The 26,270-nt window shown below is 46.2% G+C and overlaps 1 protein-coding gene across 22 annotated transcripts in view; it reads right to left on the reverse strand.

Annotated features, from left to right (window-relative positions):
• Positions 1-26,270, reverse strand: part of fryl (furry homolog, like) — a 100,423-nt gene that overhangs the window by 54,117 nt on the left and 20,036 nt on the right. For 2 of the 22 annotated variants that reach the window (XM_029707567.1, XM_029707566.1), the window contains exon 3: positions 2,320-2,443. The exons of 16 other annotated variants lie outside the window; for them this stretch is intronic. Coding sequence is in view for 3 of the 6 variants with exons in the window: in XM_029707562.1 (XP_029563422.1) it covers positions 20,148-20,220 (73 nt within the window). In the remaining 3 variants the exon portion in view is untranslated. Of the gene's footprint in view, positions 1-2,319; positions 2,444-20,147; positions 20,842-26,270 lie in introns of those variants that run through there. 4 more of the 22 variants (XM_029707562.1, XM_029707559.1, XM_029707565.1 and 1 more) reach the window with 3 other exon arrangements.

The raw sequence follows: 26,270 nt of genomic DNA on the forward strand, positions 1-26,270 counted from the left end.
TTTAATTAGCAGCCACACAAGTTAGTCCACTGGTACAGTAACAGCCACAAAGAGCTAGAGGTGGCACCGTTATTAGCAGAACAGAATTGGATATTTCTTAAGGTTCAGCAAGCGCAGCGGCACCGCAGCCAACATAGACACAGTGCTTTATGTAAAAGGGCTCAGAGTCGGGGACAGCACAGTGTTGGGGTGAATGGGGGTATAATTTTGGGGTGCATCAGTTGAGCGTAGTTAAAATGTTGTTCTGCAGCACAGAGCCTTTCAAACATTCCCTCTTTGTTTACCGTGTTCCACCAACACCCCCTTTCTCCCCTGATGATGTCACATAGCCAACTCCCTACAGCCAATGACTGTCCTGTGGCCTCAGCCTCCCTCGCTCTTCTCCCTTCACTCTAATTCTCTCCCTCCCCTTCTCGCTCTCCCTCTCGCCTTGGGCCAGCTGGGCTGCTGACTGCCTGGCTCACAGAAATTAGGAACAAACATTGTTGTGCATTTCCACTCAACAACAGGGTGAAGAAAAACATGCAAGGCATCCTTTCCCTGGCCAGGTCTCTGCCCATCTTCCCCCTCTCTCAATGGGGAGTCATTTGTGACGTGTAACATCTCTCCCTTCTGGGGATGGGCATGGTAATTACAATATCCGATAGGACGTTAGTATTAGAATACTTGCAAGAATATTCATTTGAGGAAACATAGGCCTATTTTAACAATGAACAGGCTTTGTCTCAAATACAATTATGTGACATTGCTATACACAAGGATACCGTGACATTTAAAATACTTAATTTAATAAAACAACAAAGTTCTGAATGTAGTTATGACATGTGCCCCATACAATCACACCCCCTATAGCCTCCACAGGTTCCACACCTGGAGCTTGTTGTTGACACTACAGTCAGAGGCACCATGTGGAGCTTGTTGTTGACACTACAGTCAGAGGCTCCATGTGGAGCTTGTTGTTGACAGTACAGTCAGAGGCTCCATGTGGAGCTTGTTGTTGACACTACAGTCAGAGGCTCCATGTGGAGCTTGTTGTTGACAGTACAGTCAGAGGCTCCATGTGGAGCTTGTTGTTGACAGTACAGTCAGAGGCTCCATGTGGAGCTTGTTGTTGACAGTACAGTCAGAGGCTCTATGTGGAGCTTGTTGTTGACACTACAGTCAGAGGCTCCATGTGGAGCTTGTTGTTGACACTACAGTCAGAGGCTCCATGTGGAGCTTGTTGTTGACACTACAGTCAGAGGCTCCATGTGGAGCTTGTTGTTGACACTACAGTCAGAGGCTCCATGTGGAGCTTGTTGTTGACACTACAGTCAGAGGCTCCATGTGGAGCTTGTTGTTGACACTACAGTCAAAGGCTCCATGTGGAGCTTGTTGTTGACACTACAGTCAGAGGCTCCATGTGGAGCTTGTTGTTGACACTACAGTCAGAGGCTCCATGTGGAGCTTGTTGTTGACACTACAGTCAGAGGCTCCATGTGGAGCTTGTTGTTGACACTACAGTCAGAGGCTCCATGTGGAGCTTGTTGTTGACACTACAGTCAGAGGCTCCATGTGGAGCTTGTTGTTGACACTACAGTCAGAGGCTCCATGTGGAGCTTGTTGTTGACACTACAGTCAGAGGCTCCATGTGGAGCTTGTTGTTGACACTACAGTCAGAGGCTCCATGTGGAGCTTGTTGTTGACACTACAGTCAGAGGCTCCATGTGGAGCAAGGTGAAGTGGGAGATGTAATTAAAAAAGGACAGAATTAAGTTTGCTAAATGAGAAGTAGGCTACAACAAGCAACCGACGGGTAGGCTGTTTAACATGTTCATCACACCGTATCTCACGAGAACAACAGGATAAACAAAGTTAAAAACTATCCCCACCATCCCCCCAAAATGTATTATATTATTTGATTAAGGAATTTCCCCAACTAACCCCATTGCAAACACCAGAGCTGCTTCCACTTACTGCCTGGCCTGTCACTATACCTACTTACTACTGTACTGAATCCCTCAACACCCCATTCAAATCTGAATGCAAACATGACCTTGTGATGGCAAGTAAACAACTACTCCCTGCCCAGACTGCCCTGTTATCTTGTTAAGAGGAGGACGTTCTAAAGAGGAACGACTCCGTGGTATGTATCTGCAAGACTAATAAATGTGATGCACCTGCACAAACACTAACCACTCACCTATTAGCAAGATCATTCTCTACCTTCTAGCCACACACAAAAGCTATGCTTGCATTCATTTGTCAAATTATCAAGCAACAAAAATATTATCTGTCTCAATAGCTGATAAATGAATGGGCTAAAGATTGTGTAGGTACCTACTGAAAGCCCTCCAGCGAGAGTCTAGAAGCTACGGTTCTGTGAGTGGAGATGAACCAGGCCACATGTACTCCATGCCAAGCGTGCCAGAGGTCCAGAACTACCACAGAGAAGAGCCCATGCCTGCAATTAAAACAGAGCACCCAGTGGGATTACACAACTATTAGAGCCTGTGACTCCACCTCGTCACAGTACAAATAGAGCCCTCCCTAAGGCCTCTCACTTCCGCTCTCAGGACAACCAGGAACAATGGAATGTGTATGTGTTTGACTGCATGAGAGCGAAATGTTTACACTTACAGTACTTTTCTAACAACGTGTCTGAACATGTGCAGATTCCAATCCGTGCCTACTGCCCTCATTCAGTTCCAAATAATACAATCCACAAATCAGATACAACACCGCAGTAAATCTGTTCAATTACTCTCACCACACAAGCAAAGTAACATTACTAAAAAGCATTCACAGTGTTTAAAAGGGACATGAATAATTCTGGTGTAACAAGCAGCCTGATGGCAGGGTTATCTGTACTGAGGCTGAATTATAAACCTGCCAGTGCCTAGCAGGTTTGATCACAGAGCCATCTTGTTATAATGAGTGTTTTGGCTGAACACTTGTGACTGCAGAGGAGCTGAGGACAGGCTGAGCAGAACAGAGTACACAGGGGGCTGGAACATTCTGGAACATCAAATATAGGGGGAAAAGAATGAAAGAAAAAGGAAGAGCGCTGGAGATGAAAGTTTTGGCAGAGTAGCATAGTGACAGTTGCTGAAACTAGGCCTTACTCCTCATTGTTCTTACTGAGAGGTCCAATGACGAAGAGTTGGCAGCCAACACAGAGGGGGGACAGAGGGCATTCATTAGAGAAAGAGAGGCAAAGGGAGAAAAAAATGTTTACCCAACGGTCAGCTTGCTTTTCTACTGATCATTTTACAAGGAGTCAGCAGCTAGCTACTGAGGCAGCCTGAATTACCAACCGTTAGAGCTGACCTCTTTAGTTTACAATTAGGGTGCTAGTAGCAGTGTGGCAATCGAAAATAAAGCACCACTAATTTTGCTTGAACATGACACACAACATAAATTAATTAGATCAGAAATAGGTTACTAAAATTATAAATTCACTGGGCCACAGATCCTGTGGAAGTATTAGGTAAATATTATGAGACTAAGGCAGAATAGGTTTAGTCATAGTCAAAACGGCCATCACTGTTCCAGAAAACGGACTATTTCCAATGTGTTTATTTCTTGATAATCAAAATAACAGATGTATTGAGGCAAACACACCAATTCAGTAATGGCCCTCACTGTAACCTTCCAGTAGTCTGGAAGATGAGTAAGGTCAAAAGGATGGAGTACAGGCGCTCTGTGATCTGTGCTGTATACCAATAATAAATGGGAGTCAATGAGAAGACCGATCAATGAGGAAACATTAGCCATCCCAAGGGATGACAGAGAGCGACAGAGATATTTTATTAGTAATATATAACCTGTGGGGTGAGGGGCATTCCTCTTACCAAACCACATGACATTTGTTTTGGAGGTGTTCAGAACAAGGTTAAGGGTAGAGAAAGCTTGTTGGACACTAAGAAAGCTTTGTTGTAGCGCATTTGACACAAAATCCAGGGAGGGGCCAGCTGAGTGTAAAACTATCATCTGCATATAAATGGATGAGAGAGCTTCCTACTGCCTGAGCTATGTTGTTGATGAAAATTGAGAAGAGCGTGGGGCCTAGGATCGAGCCTTGGGGTACTCCCTTGGTGACAGGCAGTGGCTGAGACAGCAGATTTGCTCACTTTATACACTAAACTCTTTGAGGTAGTTAGTAAACTGACCCCTCAGAGACACCAATACATCCCACGAGAAAGGAATTGTCTACCGTATCAAAAGCTTTGGCCAAATAAATAAAAATATCAGCACAATATTGCTTAGAATCAAGGGCAATGTTGACATCATTGAGGACCTTTTAGGTTGCTGTGACACATCCATAACTGGAGTGGAAACCATAGATACAGACAGAGCGCTACCAAGATACAGACAGAGCGAGAGCCAGAGTAGGGTTTGGCAGTTTCCAGATTTTCATATAGTCTCTGTACCATACAGGGGTATACAGTACTACCGGAAGTGCACACAAGAGGGTAAATGTCTCAACGGATCCAAAAAGTTGGACCCATTCACGAAGTGGACCTGCGGCTTTCCCATCTGGAACCGATATGCATAAATTATTTATTCAAATATAGAGAAATGTTCTGAACAGAGCCGAGGACAACCAACACCGTTCCATATAGACCTGGTCAGCTCCAGACCCGGTCCGATACAAGTGAGGAAAGCAGCAGAAAAGGCATTTGAGCTACTTTATTAACCGGAACTGATAAAGCAGAGAAAGAGGTGCTGCTCCAGCAGGCGGGGGAGGGGCCGTACTGTGAGAAAGTGACATGGGGAGCAGGGAGGGAGAGACAGCAACCAAGCCGACTCGCGCTATAGTAGGTTATTTATAAAATATGTTTATGTAGTACCTGTCTTGACTGTATCAAACCGGGAGAAGCTAGTTAGCCTAGCTAACGTTAGCTAGGCTAACTGAGGCTGCAGTGCACGCGCATTCACATCCTACAGTTACAAATAACAACCACTCCATTCAGAATATTAAGTAGGAGCCTACATGTTGGCTGTTAGGCTATAACGACCATCCTTTTCCTTTAACTTTTAATTCCATCTTCCATTGACTAGATCGGTCCTAACTTCAGCCACAAACAGAGGCTCTGACTGTAGCCTATTGCCACTTATTATTGGCCAACAACAACAAGTTACACGCATCACTCTCGTGAAACGTAAGAGCAGCAGCATAAATTACTCTCTCTCTCTCACGGTTAGGCATTGGCGATATACCAGGGTATTTTAAAATACAGATCGTCTGATTTTCAAGATCCCTGTTCCCTGAATTGTTTTGTGCTTAAAAAAAAGTATTCACAGATCCACCTGTACCCGGGACCCGAGTGCACCCAGATGCATAATTGTAAATGTCACGGGTTGGATCTGATTGACACAGGTATGTGTAATTTTAACTGAGTTGTCTGAAGGGCCTGCACAGATCCGAACGTAGCTGCTGTGTGTGAGCGGCTATATTAAACTCCAACATCATCCTCAGCTCTGGCATCTTCCCCAATATTTGGAATCCAGGAATGATCACCCCACTCCACAAAAGTGGACATAAATTTGACCCCAATAACTACTGTGGGATATTCATCAACAGCAACCTTGGGAAAATCCTCTGCATTATCATTAACAGCAAACTCGTACATTTCCTCAGTGAAAACAATGTACTGAGTAAATGTCAAAAATTGGCCTTTAACCAAATTACCGTACAACAGACCACGTATTTCACCCTGCACAAATTAATTGACAAACAAACCAAAACAAAGGCAAAGTCTTCTCATGCTTTGTTGATTTCAACAAAGCTTTCAACTCAAATTGACACGAGGGTCTGCTATACAAATTGATGGAAAGTGGTGTTGGGGGAAAAGCACACATTATAAAATCCATGTACACAAACAAGTGCGAGGTTAAAGTTGGCAAAAAATACATTTCTTTCCACAGGGCCGCAGGGTGAGACAGGGATACAGCTTAAGCCCCACCCTCTTCAACATATATATCAAAGAATTGGCGAGGGCACTAGAACAGTCTGCAGCACCCGACCTCACCCTACTAGAATCTGAAGTCAAATGTCTACTCTTTTCTGATGATCTGGTGCTTCTGTCCCCAACCAAGGAGGGCCTACAGCAGCACCTATATCTTCTGCCCAGAATCTGTCAGACCTGGGCCCTGACAGTAAATCTCAGTAAGACAAAAATAATGGTGTTCGAAAGAAGGTCCAGTTCCCAGGACCACAAATACAAAAATGTAATCTAGACTCTGTTGCCCTAGAGCACACAAAAAACTATACATACCTCGGCCTAAAACATCACGGCCACTCCAATACCTTGACTTTGGGGCAGGATCTTATCCCGGTATTGGGATTCATTGTCATGTGACCATGGCGGGGAATTCAAAACTGCAAGAGTAATCATTTCAAATAATCAAATAATCAACTATTTTCCTCCATTTGAAAGATATATCTCCTAAATCTAACCACGCTGTCCGATTTTCAGAGGCTTTACGGAGAATGCATAAAGTTAGGTTATGTGAGGAGAGTACATTGACAATAGCTGCGTGTAATGTTTAGCCAATTCAAAGAAGGGCATCAACAGACAGAAAACTAGCTAGAATTATGCACTTACCTTTGACAATCTGCATCAGATGACACTCATAGGACATTATGTTAGACAATACATGCATTTTTAGTTCCATCAAGTTCATATTTATATCCAAAAACAGCATTTACAGTCGCGGTGAAATTCAGAATTTTTTTCGGCTCGAATGCTCCCAGTGAATCCAGCATTACAAATCACGGAATTACTATTCGAAAACATTGGTAAATTATAATATTGTCATTCAAAGAATAATATATTATCATCTCGTAATTGCTACCGAATGGCCAGATCTCAAAATAACTTTACTGGGAAATCACATTTTGCAATAAACTGGGTACTATGCTAACAACATAAGCTAAGCTATAAGCTAAGCTAAGCTATACCTTTAGCATTAGCATCATCTAATATCGATAATAACATTCTAAATATCCCCTTACCTTTGATTATCTCCATCAGAAGGCGCTGCCAGGGATCCCAGGTCCAGAACAAATGTGGTTTCTTTTGACAAAGTTCATAATTTATGTCCAAATAGTTAGCGTTCAGTAGGCTCCCACAAAATGAGGTGGGCACTGTAAAGTCACGCCGAAAAGCTAAAAAAAACCTAGTAAATAATCTATTTATGTTTGTTCAAACATGTCAAACGTTGTTTAGCATGAATCTTTTGGTCCATTTTTAACGTGAAACATCAGTAAACATCAGTAATATTTTCACACAACCTATCAAGTGTCTAGAATAAACGATTATGACAAAGACACTCTTCTCAGATTTATGCGCAGGCGCAAAAAATGAAGTGATGACGTGTCAACTTACAAGCATTCTAATTCGGTCTGTATTCATCACAGATGCTTCCAACAACTTTATAAAGATCGTTGACATCTAGTGGAAGCAGTAGGAGTTGCGAACTGAATCCTTTCTCACTATGGTATCTATAAAACAATGACACTAAATAGTACAGTCACAAAATTCTCATTTTTTTAATCTATTTTTCACAGGTTTTTGCCTGCAATATGAGTTTTGTTATACTTACAGACACCATTCAAACTGTTTTAGAAAATTCAGAGTGTTTTCTATCCAAACCTGAACAATAATATGCATATTCTAGCTTCTGAGTTGGTGTAGGAGGCAGTTAAAAATGGGCACATATTTTTTTCCAAAATTCTCAATACTGCCCCCTAGCCCAAACAGGTTAAGCCATTTTGCCACAACTTTGGAAGTATGCTTGGGGTCATTGTCCATTTGGAAGATCCAATTGCGACCAAGCTTTAATTTCCTGACTGATGTCTTGAGATGTTGCTTCAATATAACCACATAATTTTCCTACCTCATTATGCCATCTATTTTGTGAAGCGCACGAGTACCTCCTGCAGCAAAGCACCTCCCCCTTTTTCCTCCATACATAACGATGTTCATTTTGGCCAAGGACATTTCTCCAAAAAGTACGATCTTTGTCCCCATGTGCAGTTGCAAACAGTAGTCTGGCTTTTTTCTGGCGGTTTTGGAGCAGTGGCTTCTTCCTTGCTGAGCGGCCTTTCAGGTTATGTCGAAATAGGACTCGTTTTACTGTGGATATCGATACTTTTGTACCCGTTTCCTCCAGCATCTTCACAAGGGCCTTTGCTGTTGTTCTGGGGTTGATTTGCACTTTTCGCACCAAAGTACGTTCATCTCTAGGAGACAGAACGCGTCTCCTTCCTGAGCGGTATGACGGCTGTGTGGTCCGATGGTTTTTATACTTGCGTACTATTGTTTATACAGATGAACGCGGTACCTTCAGGCGTTTGGAAATTGCTGATTTCTTTGGATTTTCCCATGATGTTAAGCAAAGAGGCACAGAGTTTGAAAGTAGGCCTTGAAATATATCCACAGGTACACCTCCAATTGACTCAAATGATGTCAATTAGCCTATCAGAAGCTTCTAAAACCATGACATCATTTTCTGGAATTTTCCAAGCTGTTTAAAGGCACAGTCAACTTAGTGTATGTAAACTTCTGACCCACTGGAATTGTGACACAGTGAATTATAAGTGAGATAATCTGTCTGTAAACAATTGTTGGAAAAATTACTTGTGTCATGCACAAAGTAGATGTCCTAACCAACTTGCCAAAACTATAGTTTGTTAACAAGAAATTTGTGAAGTGGTTGAAAAATGAGTTTTAATGACTCCAACGTAAGTGTATGTAAACTTCTGACTTCAACTGTATCTGGGGCAGTGAGAAGAGTGGCAGAACAGGCACAGGCTATGTTCCCAACAACCAATATAGTTCTGTCCAGCATTCTACCATGAAAAGACTTCCCAGGACAGTTGATGGACAATATAAATCAACAGACGACTGTGGACTGTGCCTCACCACCCCACTCTGACATGTCAACACTTATACCATAATGTACATCTTGATCAGGACAGTATCAGAACCTTTGCGAAGGACCTAAAGGATGAAATTCTTGGAAGTGACCCACACAGCCATCACCCCAGCAGCAGAGGCCCCCTGCTCCACTTTCTGAAACAGCACCCCCACCATCCCCAGGAGAGAAGAGCCAGACACAGCTTATTACAGCACAGCTCTACTGGACCCGGCCCAACACAGCACAGATTTACCAGACTGGACCCGGCCAAACACAACTCTACCAGATCGGACCCGGCCCATCACAACACAGCTCTACCAGATCGGACCCGGCCCATCACAACTCTACCAGATCGGACCCGGCCCATCACAACACAGCTCTACCAGATCGGACCCGGCCCATCACAACACAGCTCTACCAGACCGGACCCGGCCCATCACAACACAGCTCTACCAGACCGGACCCGGCCCATCACAACACAGCTCTACCAGACCGGACCCGGCCCATCACAACACAGCTCTACCAGACCGGACCCGGCCCATCACAACACAGCTCTACCAGACCGGACCCGGCCCATCACAACACAGCTCTACCAGACCGGACCCGGCCCATCACAACACAGCTCTACCAGACCGGACCATCAGAACACACCATGTATCATTCAGACCATCAGCCTACATATGCTGAGGTAACCTCTGGCAAAATACACCAATAACTAAAAGAGATGGGAGAGGTGTGCCAACTACTGCATCTAATATGCAGACTACTGCTCTAGACAGACCCTAAATTCACACACACACACACACACACACACAGTTGCCGATTGCACAATCTTATTCCATTCTTATTCATTTGTTTACAACTATTCTTTATTTTATTGGCACTGGTATTATAATAATAAGTAATGGTAAGGGGTGGCAGGTAACCTAGTGGTTAGAGCGTTGGGCCAGTAACCGAAAGGTTGCTGGATCGAATCCCTGAGCTGACAAGGTACTGTCATGACGTTGGCCTGTGGGTAAGGTTTATGACCCCCCCCCCCCCCATAAATACCTTTCTCCCTTCCCCTCTCTGACCCAACTGAAGGACTGCTGTTCTGTTAAATATAGTGAGTCTGGGAACATCAAACAAATGGGGAAAGGAACCATATTTTGGTAATAAAACCAGTTGGAAATATGCTTTGGAACGTAATGAGTATGGATGTCAGTTCGTTGTTATCTGAGACATTATGACTGATGACAGGACGACATAAACTGTACCTGGGAAAGTATCCACCCTCTAGTTATCAGAGTCACATGGAATTTTTATGCAATTGAAATGTTTGATATTGAAATTGTTTGTTAGGAGATTAAATGTAATTTTAGCTTCCAAATGAGAGATTTGGGTTTTCATAAGGAAAGTGCCCTGCTTGATCAGTGGCCCACCCCTGTGAAGAGGAGGGGTTATAAACGATGAAACACATCCTTCCCCCCTCTCCACTATATAAGCCTTTGACGAAAAGATAACCATGTGGTTCCAGTATGTGAGGTCTGCAGCCTCTACGTTAGAAGGACACACAGAACTAAGCCAACCTCGGCGTGAGCTTTGGTTGTGAATAGTATGAACTTTGAGCTTATTCACTACAGAAGTGATACTTCCTAGCCGTTGAGTTAGCAGCGGCCGCTGTAGACGGGGGCTAGGAAAGGACGGACGACGGATCCAGTCTAACAGACAGACGAAGATACCACTTCGTATCCAATTTACCAACAGAGACATTCTTCCAAGGACAGGAAGATCTGTTGGCCAACCCGGCCAGCATCTACGACCAATCTACCGAAGCGCAGCTCAGAGTAAATATTTATTGCATTTTACTTTTCCAAATGGGCGATAATTTAGAATGCATAAGATAATGTATTTACGATAGCATAGCTGCTGTTTCTTTGTTCCTGAATCTTCCCGCTCTTTCATTCAAGCCCAACCCCCCTTCCTTTGTGTAACCAGCCATCATGTATGACATCATTTGTATTCGGTGTATTTGTAATTCTGTGTGATTAGTTTAGGTATTTAGTAAATAAATAATTAAACCCAATTTTGTATTGCTGATTCAACTTGTTAGCCAGGGTTCGTGAAGATAGCCAAGAATTTACAACTTTCATTATGAGACTGAAAATAAGATAAGGGTTAATATTGACTGCTATCGATGTAAAATATTTAAAGTATTTTAAGAGTTTATTCGGAAGATAACAGCTCTATAAACGTTCTTCCGTGGTGCCCCGACTTTGTAGTTAATTACATTTACATGATTAGCTTAATCAGGTAATATTAATTACAGAGAAATAATTTTATAGGTTAGCATGTCATATCACTTAATCCGGCATAGCCAAAGACACGACAGTACACATCTGTTGTTCTGCCCCTTAACAAGGCAGTTAACCCACTGTTCTTAGGCCGTTATTGAAAATAATAATTTGTTCTTAACTGACTTGCCTAGTTAAATAAAAGGTTAAATTAAAAAAAGTGTGTAGATTTATTCTTTTTTTTCAATGTATTTTACTCAAACCAGTGAATATCACTTATTATAAATGAGATCATTAACTATCAGCTCTCTTCACATTTTGGTTATAAAACAACAAATCCAGAATTGATTAAAAACATCAAGGACATCATAATCCTACTGGAAACATGGTGTGGTGGAGACAGATACTCAGTGTCCCTCAGGCTATAGAGAAAGTTTACTGCCATTAATCAAACATAAAAATGTTAAACGGGGCCGGGACTCTGATGGAAATATTTGGCATAAGCAGGACTTAACACGGCATTAAATGAAGAAAAAAGGTACTAACCACATTTGGCTAAAACTTAAAGGTACAATCTATTGTGACAATGACGTATATACATATATGCAGCTAATTCTCCTCCTTCAGATTCATCATATGATGATCCGTTTTTTGACAAGCTCCATACAGAAATCATTCCATTTCAGGCAGAGGGTAAAGTGCTTCTTTGTGGAGATTTCAATGCAAGAACAGAGGTAACCACCACATATTTGGACACCCCTCCTTGTACAGTAGCCCTATTATAAATAATAGAAACAGTCCTGACCAAATACTGAACAAAAAGGGGAAGGAGTTAGTGCATCTCTGTCGAGCCTTAGGCCTGTACATGCTTAATGGTAGAATCAGAGGGGACTCTTTAGATCGGTTTACTTACTGCTCAGCTCTTGGGACAAGTGTTGTCGATTATGCCATCACTGACATCGACCCCTCCTCCATTAGTGCATTCACTGTCAGACCACAGACACCATTGTCAGATCTATGTGTTTCTGAAGAAAATATCCGGCAATACTCAAAGAAAAATAGCCCAATAAAAACTCTACAACATAAACCAATCGTGCAGATGGGCTCAAAACAGTGTAGAAAGATTCATTGAAACATTGAACTCAAATGAATTGATGAACTCTATACAGTTCTTCGATAACTCACAATACTAAAACAATGAAGCTGTCAATTCAGCTACTCATAACATCAACTGCATATTCAAAAAAGCAGCATCAAAAGCAAATTTGATAAAAACCAAAGAAATGCAACATCAGAAACAAAAACAAAATGTTTCTGAAAAATGGTTTTACAACGAATGCAAAACAATTAGAAAACACCTAAGACAAATGTCAAATGAAAAACATAAGCAGCAAAACAACCCAGAGCTACGCTATGAATACTCCGAAACAGCATAAACATACACTGAAACGCAAGAAATTGAATTATACCAACAAGACACTAGATGAAATTGAAAACGGAATTGACCAAAATCAGTTATGGGACATGTGGAACAATTTAAGCACAACAAAGCCACAAGAATTATCCATACAAGATGAAGGAATTTGGAAAACCTATTTTGATAATCTATACAAAAACATCCCACAAAAAGAACAGAACCAATTAGAAATTCAAGAAAATGTAACATCCTTGAATCAGTCATTAAAAACAACCAAAATCCATTAGATTACCCAATAACCCAACAAGAACTAAGCAAAATCTTTGCTTGCTTTATTGACTTTAAAAAAGCATTTGATTCTATTTGGCACGAAGGACTATTCTACAAAATTCTCCAAGCGGGCTTGGCTGATTATCTCTACTCTGTCAGAGATACGAAGCAGAGACAGATCCTTACCAAGTACAGGCTGAGTGACCACCTGGCTGATTATCTCTACTCTGTCAGAGATACGAAGCAGAGACAGATCCTTACCAAGTACAGGCTGAGTGACCACCTGGCTGATTATCTCTACTCTGTCAGAGATACGAAGCAGAGACAGGTCCTTACCAAGTACAGGCTGAGTGACCACCTGGCTGATTATCTCTACTCTGTCAGAGATACGAAGCAGAGACAGATCCTTACCAAGTACAGGCTGAGTGACCACCTGGCTGATTATCTCTACTCTGTCAGAGATACGAAGCAGAGACAGATCCTTACCAAGTACAGGCTGAGTGACCACCTGGCTGATTATCTCTACTCTGTCAGAGATACGAAGCAGAGACAGATCCTTACCAAGTACAGGCTGAGTGACCACCTGGCTGATTATCTCTACTCTGTCAGAGATACGAAGCAGAGACAGGTCCTTACCAAGTACAGGCTGAGTGACCACCTGGCTGATTATCTCTACTCTGTCAGAGATACGAAGCAGAGACAGATCCTTACCAAGTACAGGCTGAGTGACCACCTGGCTGATTATCTCTACTCTGTCAGAGATACGAAGCAGAGACAGGTCCTTACCAAGTACAGGCTGAGTGACCACCTGGCTGATTATCTCTACTCTGTCAGAGATACGAAGCAGAGACAGATCCTTACCAAGTACAGGCTGAGTGACCACCTGGCTGATTATCTCTACTCTGTCAGAGATACGAAGCAGAGACAGGTCCTTACCAAGTACAGGCTGAGTGACCACCTGGCTGATTATCTCTACTCTGTCAGAGATACGAAGCAGAGACAGGTCCTTACCAAGTACAGGCTGAGTGACCACCTGGCTGATTATCTCTACTCTGTCAGAGATACGAAGCAGAGACAGATCCTTACCAAGTACAGGCTGAGTGACCACCTGGCTGATTATCTCTACTCTGTCAGAGATACGAAGCAGAGACAGATCCTTACCAAGTACGGGCTGAGTGACCACCTGGCTGATTATCTCTACTCTGTCAGAGATACGAAGCAGAGACAGATCCTTACCAAGTACAGGCTGAGTGACCACCTGGCTGATTATCTCTACTCTGTCAGAGATACGAAGCAGAGACAGATCCTTACCAAGTACAGGCTGAGTGACCACCTGGCTGATTATCTCTACTCTGTCAGAGATACGAAGCAGAGACAGGTCCTTACCAAGTACAGGCTGAGTGACCACCTGGCTGATTATCTCTACTCTGTCAGAGATACGAAGCAGAGACAGATCCTTACCAAGTACAGGCTGAGTGACCACCTGGCTGATTATCTCTACTCTGTCAGAGATACGAAGCAGAGACAGGTCCTTACAAAGTACAGGCTGAGTGACCACCTGGCTGATTATCTCTACTCTGTCAGAGATACGAAGCAGAGACAGGTCCTTACCAAGTACAGGCTGAGTGACCACCTGGCTGATTATCTCTACTCTGTCAGAGATACGAAGCAGAGACAGATCCTTACCAAGTACAGGCTGAGTGACCACCTGGCTGATTATCTCTACTCTGTCAGAGATACGAAGCAGAGACAGGTCCTTACCAAGTACAGGCTGAGTGACCACCTGGCTGATTATCTCTACTCTGTCAGAGATACGAAGCAGAGACAGATCCTTACCAAGTACAGGCTGAGTGACCACCTGGCTGATTATCTCTACTCTGTCAGAGATACGAAGCAGAGACAGATCCTTACCAAGTACAGGCTGAGTGACCACCTGGCTGATTATCTCTACTCTGTCAGAGATACGAAGCAGAGACAGATCCTTACCAAGTACAGGCTGAGTGACCACCTGGCTGATTATCTCTACTCTGTCAGAGATACGAAGCAGAGACAGATCCTTACCAAGTACAGGCTGAGTGACCACCTGGCTGATTATCTCTACTCTGTCAGAGATACGAAGCAGAGACAGGTCCTTACCAAGTACAGGCTGAGTGACCACCTGGCTGATTATCTCTACTCTGTCAGAGATACGAAGCAGAGACAGATCCTTACCAAGTACAGGCTGAGTGACCACCTGGCTGATTATCTCTACTCTGTCAGAGATACGAAGCAGAGACAGATCCTTACCAAGTACAGGCTGAGTGACCACCTGGCTGATTATCTCTACTCTGTCAGAGATACGAAGCAGAGACAGGTCCTTACCAAGTACAGGCTGAGTGACCACCTGGCTGATTATCTCTACTCTGTCAGAGATACGAAGCAGAGACAGGTCCTTACCAAGTACAGGCTGAGTGACCACCTGGCTGATTATCTCTACTCTGTCAGAGATACGAAGCAGAGACAGATCCTTACCAAGTACAGGCTGAGTGACCACCTGGCTGATTATCTCTACTCTGTCAGAGATACGAAGCAGAGACAGATCCTTACCAAGTACAGGCTGAGTGACCACCTGGCTGATTATCTCTACTCTGTCAGAGATACGAAGCAGAGACAGATCCTTACCAAGTACAGGCTGAGTGACCACCTGGCTGATTATCTCTACTCTGTCAGAGATACGAAGCAGAGACAGGTCCTTACCAAGTACAGGCTGAGTGACCACCTGGCTGATTATCTCTACTCTGTCAGAGATACGAAGCAGAGACAGATCCTTACCAAGTACAGGCTGAGTGACCACCTGGCTGATTATCTCTACTCTGTCAGAGATACGAAGCAGAGACAGGTCCTTACCAAGTACAGGCTGAGTGACCACCTGGCTGATTATCTCTACTCTGTCAGAGATACGAAGCAGAGACAGGTCCTTACCAAGTACAGGCTGAGTGACCACCTGGCTGATTATCTCTACTCTGTCAGAGATACGAAGCAGAGACAGATCCTTACCAAGTACAGGCTGAGTGACCACCTGGCTGATTATCTCTACTCTGTCAGAGATACGAAGCAGAGACAGATCCTTACCAAGTACAGGCTGAGTGACCACCTGGCTGATTATCTCTACTCTGTCAGAGATACGAAGCAGAGACAGGTCCTTACCAAGTACAGGCTGAGTGACCACCTGGCTGATTATCTCTACTCTGTCAGAGATACGAAGCAGAGACAGATCCTTACCAAGTACAGGCTGAGTGACCACCGATTGGCAATATAAACCAGCAGACATAAAAAGACATGGCTACCCAAAGAGGAGCGTGTATGTGGTCACTGCACGACAGGGGAGGTAGAGACAAACATGCACTTTCTCCTTTACTGTGAGAAATATTCCTCACCAAGAGATTCATTGTTCAGAGAAATTACTACATTTATTCAAAATGTCAACTTATTAAACCCAGAGGAAACACTAAAAATACTCATGGGCGAAGGAGCAATGGCTCCTCTTGCAGCCAAATATGTATTGGCCTGAGAGACTGAATAATAACATCTGTATAGTAAACAGTAACTTATTTATTATTAGTATTATTGTTATTACTATTATTATTGTTGTGATTATCATTCCAAATAGTAGTGGTATGGGTAGTAGGGTGATGGTAGCAGTTTAGTGATGGTGGTGGTAGTAATGATGAAGGTAGTTGTAGTACTGATGTAATGGTGAAGATGACAGTGATTTAGTTATAAGTTAGTTTCATTTTCCATGTTTAGCTTTTTATATATATTAGATTTCTACTATTGACTGTCACCATTTTATTATTGTTATTTTTGTATTTAATTTACTACCATTTTATATTATAATTGGTTATTGTTTATAATTTTATTGCATTGTTGCTTTGGCAATATTGACAATGTTTTTCATGTCAATAAAGCAGCTTGAATGTGTGTGTGAGAGTGAGAGACACAGAGAGAGAGCGAGAGCGAGCGAGCGAGAGAGAGCGAGAGCGAGCGAGCGAGAGCGAGAGAGAGAGTGCGAGACACAGAGAGAGAGCGCCACAGAGAGAGAGCGCCACAGAGCGCGAGACAGAGAGCGAGCGAGCGAGCGCCACAGAGCGCGAGACAGAGAGCGAGCGAGCGAGCGCCACAGAGCGCGAGACAGAGAGCGAGCGAGCGAGCGCCACAGAGCGCGAGACAGAGAGCGAGCGAGCGAGCGCCACAGAGCGAGACACAAAGCGAGCGAGCGCCACAGAGCGAGACACAGAGCGAGCGAGCGCCACAGAGCGAGACACAGAGCGAGCGAGCGCCACAGAGCGAGACACAGAGCGAGCGAGCGAGCGCCACAGAGCGAGCGCCACAGAGCGCGAGACACAGAGCGAGCGCGCGCCACAGAGCGAGCGAGCGCCATAGAGCGCGAGACACAGAGCGAGCGAGCGAGCGCGCGAGAGAGAGCGAGAGCGCCAGAGAGAGACACAGAGCGAGCGCGCCAGAGCCACGCAGAGAGCGAGCGCGCCAGAGCCACGCAGAGAGCGAGCGCGCCAGAGCCACGCAGAGAGCGAGCGCGCCAGAGACACAGAGAGCGAACGAGCCAGAGACACAGAGAGCGAACGAGCCAGAGACACAGAGAGCGAGCGAGCGCGCCAGAGACACAGAGAGCGAGCGAGCGCGCCAGAGACACAGAGAGCGAGCGAGCGCGCCAGAGACACAGAGAGCGAGCGAGCGCGCCAGAGACACAGAGAGCGAGCGAGCGCGCCAGAGACACAGAGAGCGAGCGAGCGCGCCAGAGACACAGAGAGCGAGCGAGCGCGCCAGAGACACAGAGAGCGAGCGAGCGCGCCAGAGACACAGAGAGCGAGCGCGCCAGAGACACAGAGAGCGACAGAGCGAGCGCGCCAGAGACACAGAGAGCGAACGAGCCAGAGACACAGAGAGCGAGCGAGCGCGCCAGAGACACAGAGAGCGAGCGAGCGCGCCAGAGACACAGAGAGCGAGCGAGCGCGCCAGAGACACAGAGAGCGAGCGAGCGCGCCAGAGACACAGAGAGCGAGCGCGCCAGAGACACAGAGAGCGAGCGCGCCAGAGACACAGAGAGCGACAGAGCGAGAGCGACAGAGAGCAAGACGCACAGAGAGCAAGACGCACAGAGAGAGAGAGACGCACAGAGAGAGAGAGACGCACAGAGAGAGAGAGACGCACAGAGAGAGAGACGCACAGAGAGAGACGCACACAGAGCGAGCGTGCGAGAGACGCATAGACTAAAACAGCCAACTGTTACTATAATTTTCACAACTAGACTTAATGATTATACAAATGACAAAAACGTGACAGACAATATTCTAGTCAAAATGAGCCACAGAGAGAGCGAGTGCGCGAGAGGGACACACAGAGCGCGCGAGAGAGACACAGAGAGCGCGCCAGAGAGAGCGCGAGAGCCACAGAGAGAGCGACAGCGCGAGAGCGACAGCGCGAGAACGACAGCGCGAGAACGACAGCGCGAGAACGACAGCGCGAGACAGCCAGTAGAGAGGGGAGAAAGAGACCGCCAGTAGAGAGGGGAGAAAGAGACCGCCAGTAGAGAGGGGAGAAAGAGACCGCCAGTAGAGAGGGGAGAACGAGACCGCCAGTAGAGAGGGGAGAACGAGACCGCCAGTAGAGAGGGGAGAAAGAGACCGCCAGTAGAGAGGGGAGAAAGAGACCGCCAGTAGAGAGGGGAGAAAGAGACAGCCAGTAGAGAGGGGAGAAAGAGACCGCCAGTAGAGAGGGGAGAAAGAGACCGCCAGTAGAGAGGGGAGAAAGAGACCGCCAGTAGAGAGGGGAGAAAGAGACAGCCAGTAGAGAGGGGAGAAAGAGACAGCCAGTAGAGAGGGGAGAACGAGACCGCCAGTAGAGAGGGGAGAACGAGACCGCCAGTAGAGAGGGGAGAACGAGACAGCCAGTAGAGAGGGGAGAAAGAGACAGCCAGTAGAGAGGGGAGAAAGAGACAGCCAGTAGAGAGGGGAGAACGAGACAGCCAGTAGAGAGGGGAGAACGAGACCGCCAGTAGAGAGGGGAGAACGAGACCGCCAGTAGAGAGGGGAGAAAGAGACAGCCAGTAGAGAGGGGAGAAAGAGACAGCCAGTAGAGAGGGGAGAAAGAGACAGCCAGTAGAGAGGGGAGAAAGAGACAGCCAGTAGAGAGGGGAGAAAGAGACAGCCAGTAGAGAGGGAGAAGAGACAGCCAGTAGAGAGGGGAGAAAGAGACAGCCAGTAGAGAGGGGAGAAAGAGACAGCCAGTAGAGAGGGGAGAAAGAGACAGCCAGTAGAGAGGGGAGAAGAGACAGCCAGTAGAGAGGGGAGAAAGAGACAGCCAGTAGAGAGGGGAGAAAGAGACAGCCAGTAGAGAGGGGAGAAAGAGACAGCCAGTAGAGAGGGGAGAAAGAGACAGCCAGTAGAGAGGGGAGTAAGAGACAGCCAGTAGAGAGGGGAGTAAGAGACAGCCAGTAGAGAGGGGAGTAAGAGACAGCCAGTAGAGAGGGGAGAACGAGACAGCCAGTAGAGAGGGGAGAAGAGACAGCCAGTAGAGAGGGGAGAAAGAGGACAGCAGTAGAGAGGGGGAGAAAGAGACAGCCAGTAGAGAGGGGAGAAAGAGACAGCCAGTAGAGAGGGAGTAAGAGACAGCCAGTAGAGAGGGGAGAAAGAGACAGCCAGTAGAGAGGAGTAGAAAGAGACAGCCAGTAGAGAGGGAGAAAGAGACAGCCAGTAGAGAGGGAGAAAGAGACAGCCAGTAGAGAGAGGAGAAAGAGACAGCCAGTAGAGAGGGGAGAAAGAGACAGCCAGTAGAGAGGGGAGAAAGAGACAGCCAGTAGAGAGGGGAGAAAGAGACAGCCAGTAGAGAGGGGAGAAAGAGACAGCCAGTAGAGAGGGGAGAAAGAGACAGCCAGTAGAGAGGGGAGAAAGAGACAGCCAGTAGAGAGGGGAGAAAGAGACAGCCCGCTCCACTCCTACCTGCACATAGATCAAACAAGACCGGATGGGCACACCTGGACCAAACCCCCTCCCCCCATCTGTCTACCACTGTACCTAGACCCTTCCCTACTTCCCCCTTACTGCTCTGATTAAACCATTGTGTGGCCATCCAAGAGAACAAGCAGTATTAAATGGGTATGATTCATGTATTTATGCGTGTGGTGTGTAAATCCAGGAGAGTGTGAGGTAGATAAGCGTGTTGTTGTCCAGGTGTGGCATGTAAACATCACGTGCTGGTGTGAGGACTGTCACAAGGGTACTCACAGCTGCCGCTCCACGACTTGAGCAGAGACTTGATGCTGATCTCAAAGAAGAGTGAATCCTGCAGGCTCAGCATGACGCCACTGAGGGTTGTGGGATGTTAAAAAGGGTACCCCAAAAACACACTCCTCTCCTCCTGAGCCAGAAGCCCAGGTCTACTCTCCAGAGGAGCTGGATAGAGGAGTCATGGTGAACAATAGAAAACACCCCAGTCAGCCGCTGTGTGCAGAGAGGCCCTTGGGAAAGTGTCAGGCTGTTAGATGTTTCAGAGTAAAACCAGCCAGAGACACAGATAAGGAGCCTGACGGCTCTCTACAGCTGCATTCCATCCAAACGCCCGCTGGCGAGCCAATCCACCGAGTCCCTCATCCTGCTCCCAGCAGACACAACACAGAGGTGAATGAACAGGGCAGGAAAACTTTCCTCTCAGTGTGAGGGAGGAACGGCAGCAGAGCGGCAACTCTTCTCGTGTCCCAGTCTGCTACTGCTAGCACTGTCGGCTAGTCTCCCTCCGTCGCTCTCTCCCTCTCCATTGGCTCGCGGACAACCCCTCCCTTCTGTAACTAGCTCCTGTTCGCTGACCGATGCTTGCTGACGCCCTCTCTTCAATAGCTGGGTGAGGGGGGCTGGGGTGGAGGTGATGTCATCAAAATGCTGCGAGTGTTCCCTGGATATGGTCCAGCGCGGCTAACATGTCATTAGAGCTGCTTTCGCGCTCCCTCTCCACTGGCCTATCAAAACTACACTTCCTGTTCTCTCCACAGCAATACTGATGCGTCATCCCCGACTGCAGTATGAGGGAGAGGAAGAACCAGAGTGAGGAAGAGAGGGAGGGAGGAACTGGAAGAATGAATGAGGTTGATACATCAGAGCAGCATAGAACCAAAAAGCAACACCTCACCACTACATTCAGCAGCTTTCCAACAAAACAGGAAATTATTTTTGAACACAAAAAATTAAAAGTTCCATCTATAAAAATGTATTTTGAACACACAGAGTAGTTATTAAAATGTTACTATCATGACAACACTAACGATAAGATAGCAAGATGTCAAGATAGCGAGTAGTATCCCAATATATATCGTATCGTGATAATATCATATCTTGAGGCCCCTGGCCATTCCCCACCCTCGGTACTACAGTATTCTAAAATGATAAGTATGAGGTTTTGGTGCCGTGACGTTACCATGGCACCGGTATACCATACAACACTAGTAGCTATGCTGCTGGACATGAGGCTCCATACTGGAGCAGTCACCTTTCACCGGCCTGGGGCACAGAACATGGCCACCCAGTCACCTTTCACCGGCCTGGGACACAGAACACGGCCACCTTTCACCGGCCTGGGACACAGAACACGTCCACCCAGTCACCTTTCACCGGCCTGGGGCACAGAACACGGCCACCTTTCACCGGCCTGGGACACAGAACACGTCCACCCAGTCACCTTTCACCGGCCTGGGACACAGAACACGGCCACCCAGTCACCTTTCACCGGCCTGGGGCACAGAACACGGCCACCTTTCACCGGCCTGGGACACAGAACACGGCCACCCAGTCACCTTTCACCGGCCTGGGACACAGAACACAGAACACGGCCACCCAGTCACCTTTCACCGGCCTGGGACACAGAACACGGCCACCCAGTCACCTTTCACTGGCCTGGGGCACAGAACACGGCCACCCAGTCACCTTTCACCGGAATGGGGCACAGAACATGGCACACGGGCACCCAGTCACCTTTCACCGGCCTGGGACACAGAACACGGCCACCCAGTCACCTTTCACCGGCCTGGGGCACAGAACACGGCCACCTTTCACCGGCCTGGGACACAGAACACGTCCACCCAGTCACCTTTCACCGGCCTGGGACACAGAACACGGCCACCCAGTCACCTTTCACCGGCCTGGGGCACAGAACACGGCCACCTTTCACCGGCCTGGGACACAGAACACGGCCACCCAGTCACCTTTCACCGGCCTGGGACACAGAACACAGAACACGGCCACCCAGTCACCTTTCACCGGCCTGGGACACAGAACACGGCCACCCAGTCACCTTTCACTGGCCTGGGGCACAGAACACGGCCACCCAGTCACCTTTCACTGGCCTGGGGCACAGAACACGGCCACCCAGTCACCTTTCACTGGCCTGGGGCACAGAACACGGCCACCCAGTCACCTTTCACCGGAATGGGGCACAGAACATGGCACACGGGCACCCACTGCAGCTGCTGCTCTCATCCACAAAGAGCACTGCATGATGGGTAGTAAGATACTTAAATCTGTTTGAGTCGACAACAAACTGACACACCCATAGAAGTCATAGGATTACATCATAGTTTTTGTCCAGCAACAGCCATCAGTCAGACACACACACACACGCACACAGATTACTGGCGACAAACACCCAGTGTGTGTTTGTGTCTCCTTTTAAACCCTGCTTGCAGACTGAAAGCAAACCACATGACATCAACTGACGTGGTCATAGACAGGATTAATTTTGTTCACAAAACATTCCAGAAAAACAGATAAGATTAACACTAACAAAACCTCCATTTTTCTCAGGTGGTAGCTCTTCTTTCTCTGTCTCTCACAACACAAGTTCAGCAAAACCAAACCAGGGCTCAGTATCGTAAACAAACACTCCACAAAGGCCTGCTTTGTCACACCCTGCCTGCCCTACAGTACACTTACCAGGCATTCGTGAGCCTCATGATGGAAGGAGCAGTAAAGTGCACTGAATTACTTTGCCATTTAAACCAATATGCCTACAGTGGGAAGGACAGTTTTTGTGTATTGCTGACCATGATTGACCGCATGTGGCTGTGCCATAATGTGGCCTCGGTCCAAACCCCAACATACTAAGCTCTGCTGCAACTCAGTTTCTCTCTCAGAAGCAACGTTCCTTAACCAAACTCCTAACACACCTGATCATGTGTACTCTCTCTCACACACAATCTCTGTTTAGAGTAAACACTGCTCAATCCTTCAGGAACGCAGTACAACATACAACAGGATCAGCTCTCTCAGGTTAGATCAAACAGTACAAACTGTCCAATGCAGAACAGGACATAAAGAGCACTGGGCCCCAAGCAACAATGTCAATGTAACTAAGCTATGATCACTTGAAATGTTCACATTATAGCAATCGACTGATACAGGCCTATCTGTACTAGTGCTCAAGGCCCAATTGAAAAAACCACTGGGTCCAGGTAGAGGCAGGCTCAGTGTTCAGTAGGCGGAGGGATGCCCTGACAGCGGCTGATTGACAGTTGGCCATCCTGACTGGCTCTAATGAGGCCACAGTGAGGACGGAGAATGCATTTCCTGTCCATAGCGTTCTGCACAAAGTGGGGGGGAAAGAACAACAAATCAATAGGAGCTGTAATTCAATCCCTGACACCCCCGGGCCGCAGAGGTCAATGCATCAGATGAAAAATCAGGCAGCTCTCTGCAGCCTGGCCCAGGCCCTGTCCAGGTCTACCATCCTAGAGCCAGGAGCCTACCAATGCCATTAATAACACCGTTCAGCAGGAACAACATTCATCCCCAATACATCAAGGTAAAAGAGGCAAGGTTCTCATTGATTTTGCTTGAACTCTTTGAGCTAAGCAGTTAGCCAGCTAGCGCTGCAGTATTGTTGTGAGGAGTGTCTTCAATAACATGTCCAATAATGCTCACTAGAAGCATTCAGAACAGACTTCAACCACCGACAGCTCCTTCACACCACTTCATCATGTCCTGTCTCTCCTCCACCATGCTGGACCTAGCTTGCCCAGCTTGGACTATCAGGTGCACAGAGCAGAGTCAGGGGAGAGCCACTTTAAGGTCACCACAGCACAGCGAGATCCTCCCTACAATTACTAGCAGAGAGTTGCTGCCAGCCAGCCAATTAAGAATGAAACCTCATCTTCACACACACAGCCCCTCACTAAGGCAATTTCATTTATCATAACCTCATTTTCACAGGCACTAGCTTCGATATGCTTTATGTTTTCCATTGTCAAGCATTTGATGGGTGAGTTATTTGGGAGTCTAAGAGTTCCAAGTGATTCATAGAACAATTTGTGCCCTCTGCTATGATCCAGTTTTCCCATAAGAGTTGTGCATCAGGCTCTGTGCTGGCTGGCTCAGGTAATTGTTTTTCACTGCTAGTGCCTTGTGTCTGCAGCACTGCTCCCTATCCAACCAGGCTGAAGCAGTCCGTGTAAATTCACTTCACCTGCTGTAGTTCACTAACCAAAATGGACTTTTCTAACTCAAGGTGTCATGTCATAGCTGACACCTCATTCTTTCTGCAGACATCTTTCAACCTTAATAAACCTTTTAAATATCTGCTCCAAATTAAGAGTTCATATTTTACCGTAATACTGTTACCAAACTTCGCATCTACACAGTTCTTCCAGTAAACGTGTTTGTGTCATTTGTGTAAATTGTTTAAAGTAGTCATTGTGCATAGAGTTGGATGGTCATCAAACTTAGAAATCAATGGTTTTTGTTCAGCATTCATGTTAAAGTAAAGAAATTAGAGTCAGAGTAATTCTGTTACTGTGGAATGTCCAGATACCAGAGTTAAGCTACAAACTGTATAAAAAGTCACATAATTATATCAATACCTAACTATTCACATCACATACATCTCCACATACAAAATGACCCCACACGCCAGCGTTTAGTCACGAACACACCCTAAGTTCAGAGGAAAACCTTTAATAAAATACGTCTCAATCAAATCATGCCCTGAAATCAGCTGCACTCACATCCGCCACTGGGGTGATGTCATTGTGTGCTTGAATTACAAATGAGAGAGAGAGAGAGAGCACGAGAGTGCACCAAATGAAAAAGCCAACGCAGGCAGGGCAGGCCAGGGCAGACAAGATGAGAGCCTGAGGGCGTGGCACTGAATGATGGGGAAAGGGTGCGAGGCAGGACCTATCCCAAACTGCAGAAAGAGCAGCTTAAAAAACATTTCAATGTCACTTTCATTCTTTAAGATACACCACAAATCACTCACGCCTTCCTCAACATTACACGCAACATTATCACCTTCCTCAACATCAAAGGACTGTGGTATTTTCAAATACAGCGGAAGGCAGTGTCCTGGTTGAATAGAATGAAATGTTTAATTCAGAAGGGTTTCTCAGAGCCATAATTTGGAAGGGGTGTTCATCTGGGCCACCCACGTTCCACACAGGAAAGCCCCGGAGAAGGGAAGGTGGGTAACCTTCAACCAGGCAAAGTGCTACCCAATCATGTTCCACTGTGCTCTTGGCATGGACACGTTTGTGCAACTCGGTGACTTTGTCAAATCTAACCTGAATAGAGCCACCTCATTGTACTACATTAGGGATGTCAGTATTAACAGTGTTGAGTTCAGTCAGAGTAAAACACTCACACGTTCACCCCGTCTTGCTACTGCTGCTACAGCGATTAGCTTTTTGTGTCGTCTCGTAGACAAGTAAGCAATCTCTAAACACGTGGGTCAAAGCTGCTGTTTCCTGGTGTGTCTGAAGGTAATGCAGTGTGGGACTGTATTAATGTGTATCAGGCTGTCAGTGTGGACTAGCTGTAATGCTCTTTCAGAGGGACCATTGGTTGGTTAGTTGGTTCAGCCATGTTTCAGGGACTAGCAAACAGAGAGCGAGCCTGTTCTGACAAGCAGGACCGAGGACAAAGCCATGCTGATAGACTGACGAGTCATCACCCTGCTGATGATGGAAACAGGTTGGCACACACACATAACGAGTGGCCTGTTGAGTTCTTCACTATAAACGGAGATTAGACAGGCCCTCCATTTTGAATCCAATAGTAAAGTATTTTTGTGAACATTTATTTAATGGCCCTTGAGAAACAAAAACTTTGTAAAATGCCTATTCCAAGACTTACTGGAACATTGGAGCATCAACTCCCCTACCATAGATCACTGCTAACGTGTACTACCTTCTAGCAAAATACTACCAACCAGCAACTCATGTTCCATTTCAGAATGTACAACACCACTCAGCAACGTTGTGAAAGCATATTCGACCCTCCTGTTAACTTTCACGGTGTCTTTCAAAACAGAGCTGTCAGGCTGTAATACCATGTGGTCATAGCAGTATGCGTGAGCATGCTGCGTATGTC

Source organism: Salmo trutta, chromosome 22 (assembly GCF_901001165.1).
Source record: "Salmo trutta chromosome 22, fSalTru1.1, whole genome shotgun sequence".
Classification (NCBI taxonomy): domain Eukaryota; kingdom Metazoa; phylum Chordata; class Actinopteri; order Salmoniformes; family Salmonidae; genus Salmo; species Salmo trutta.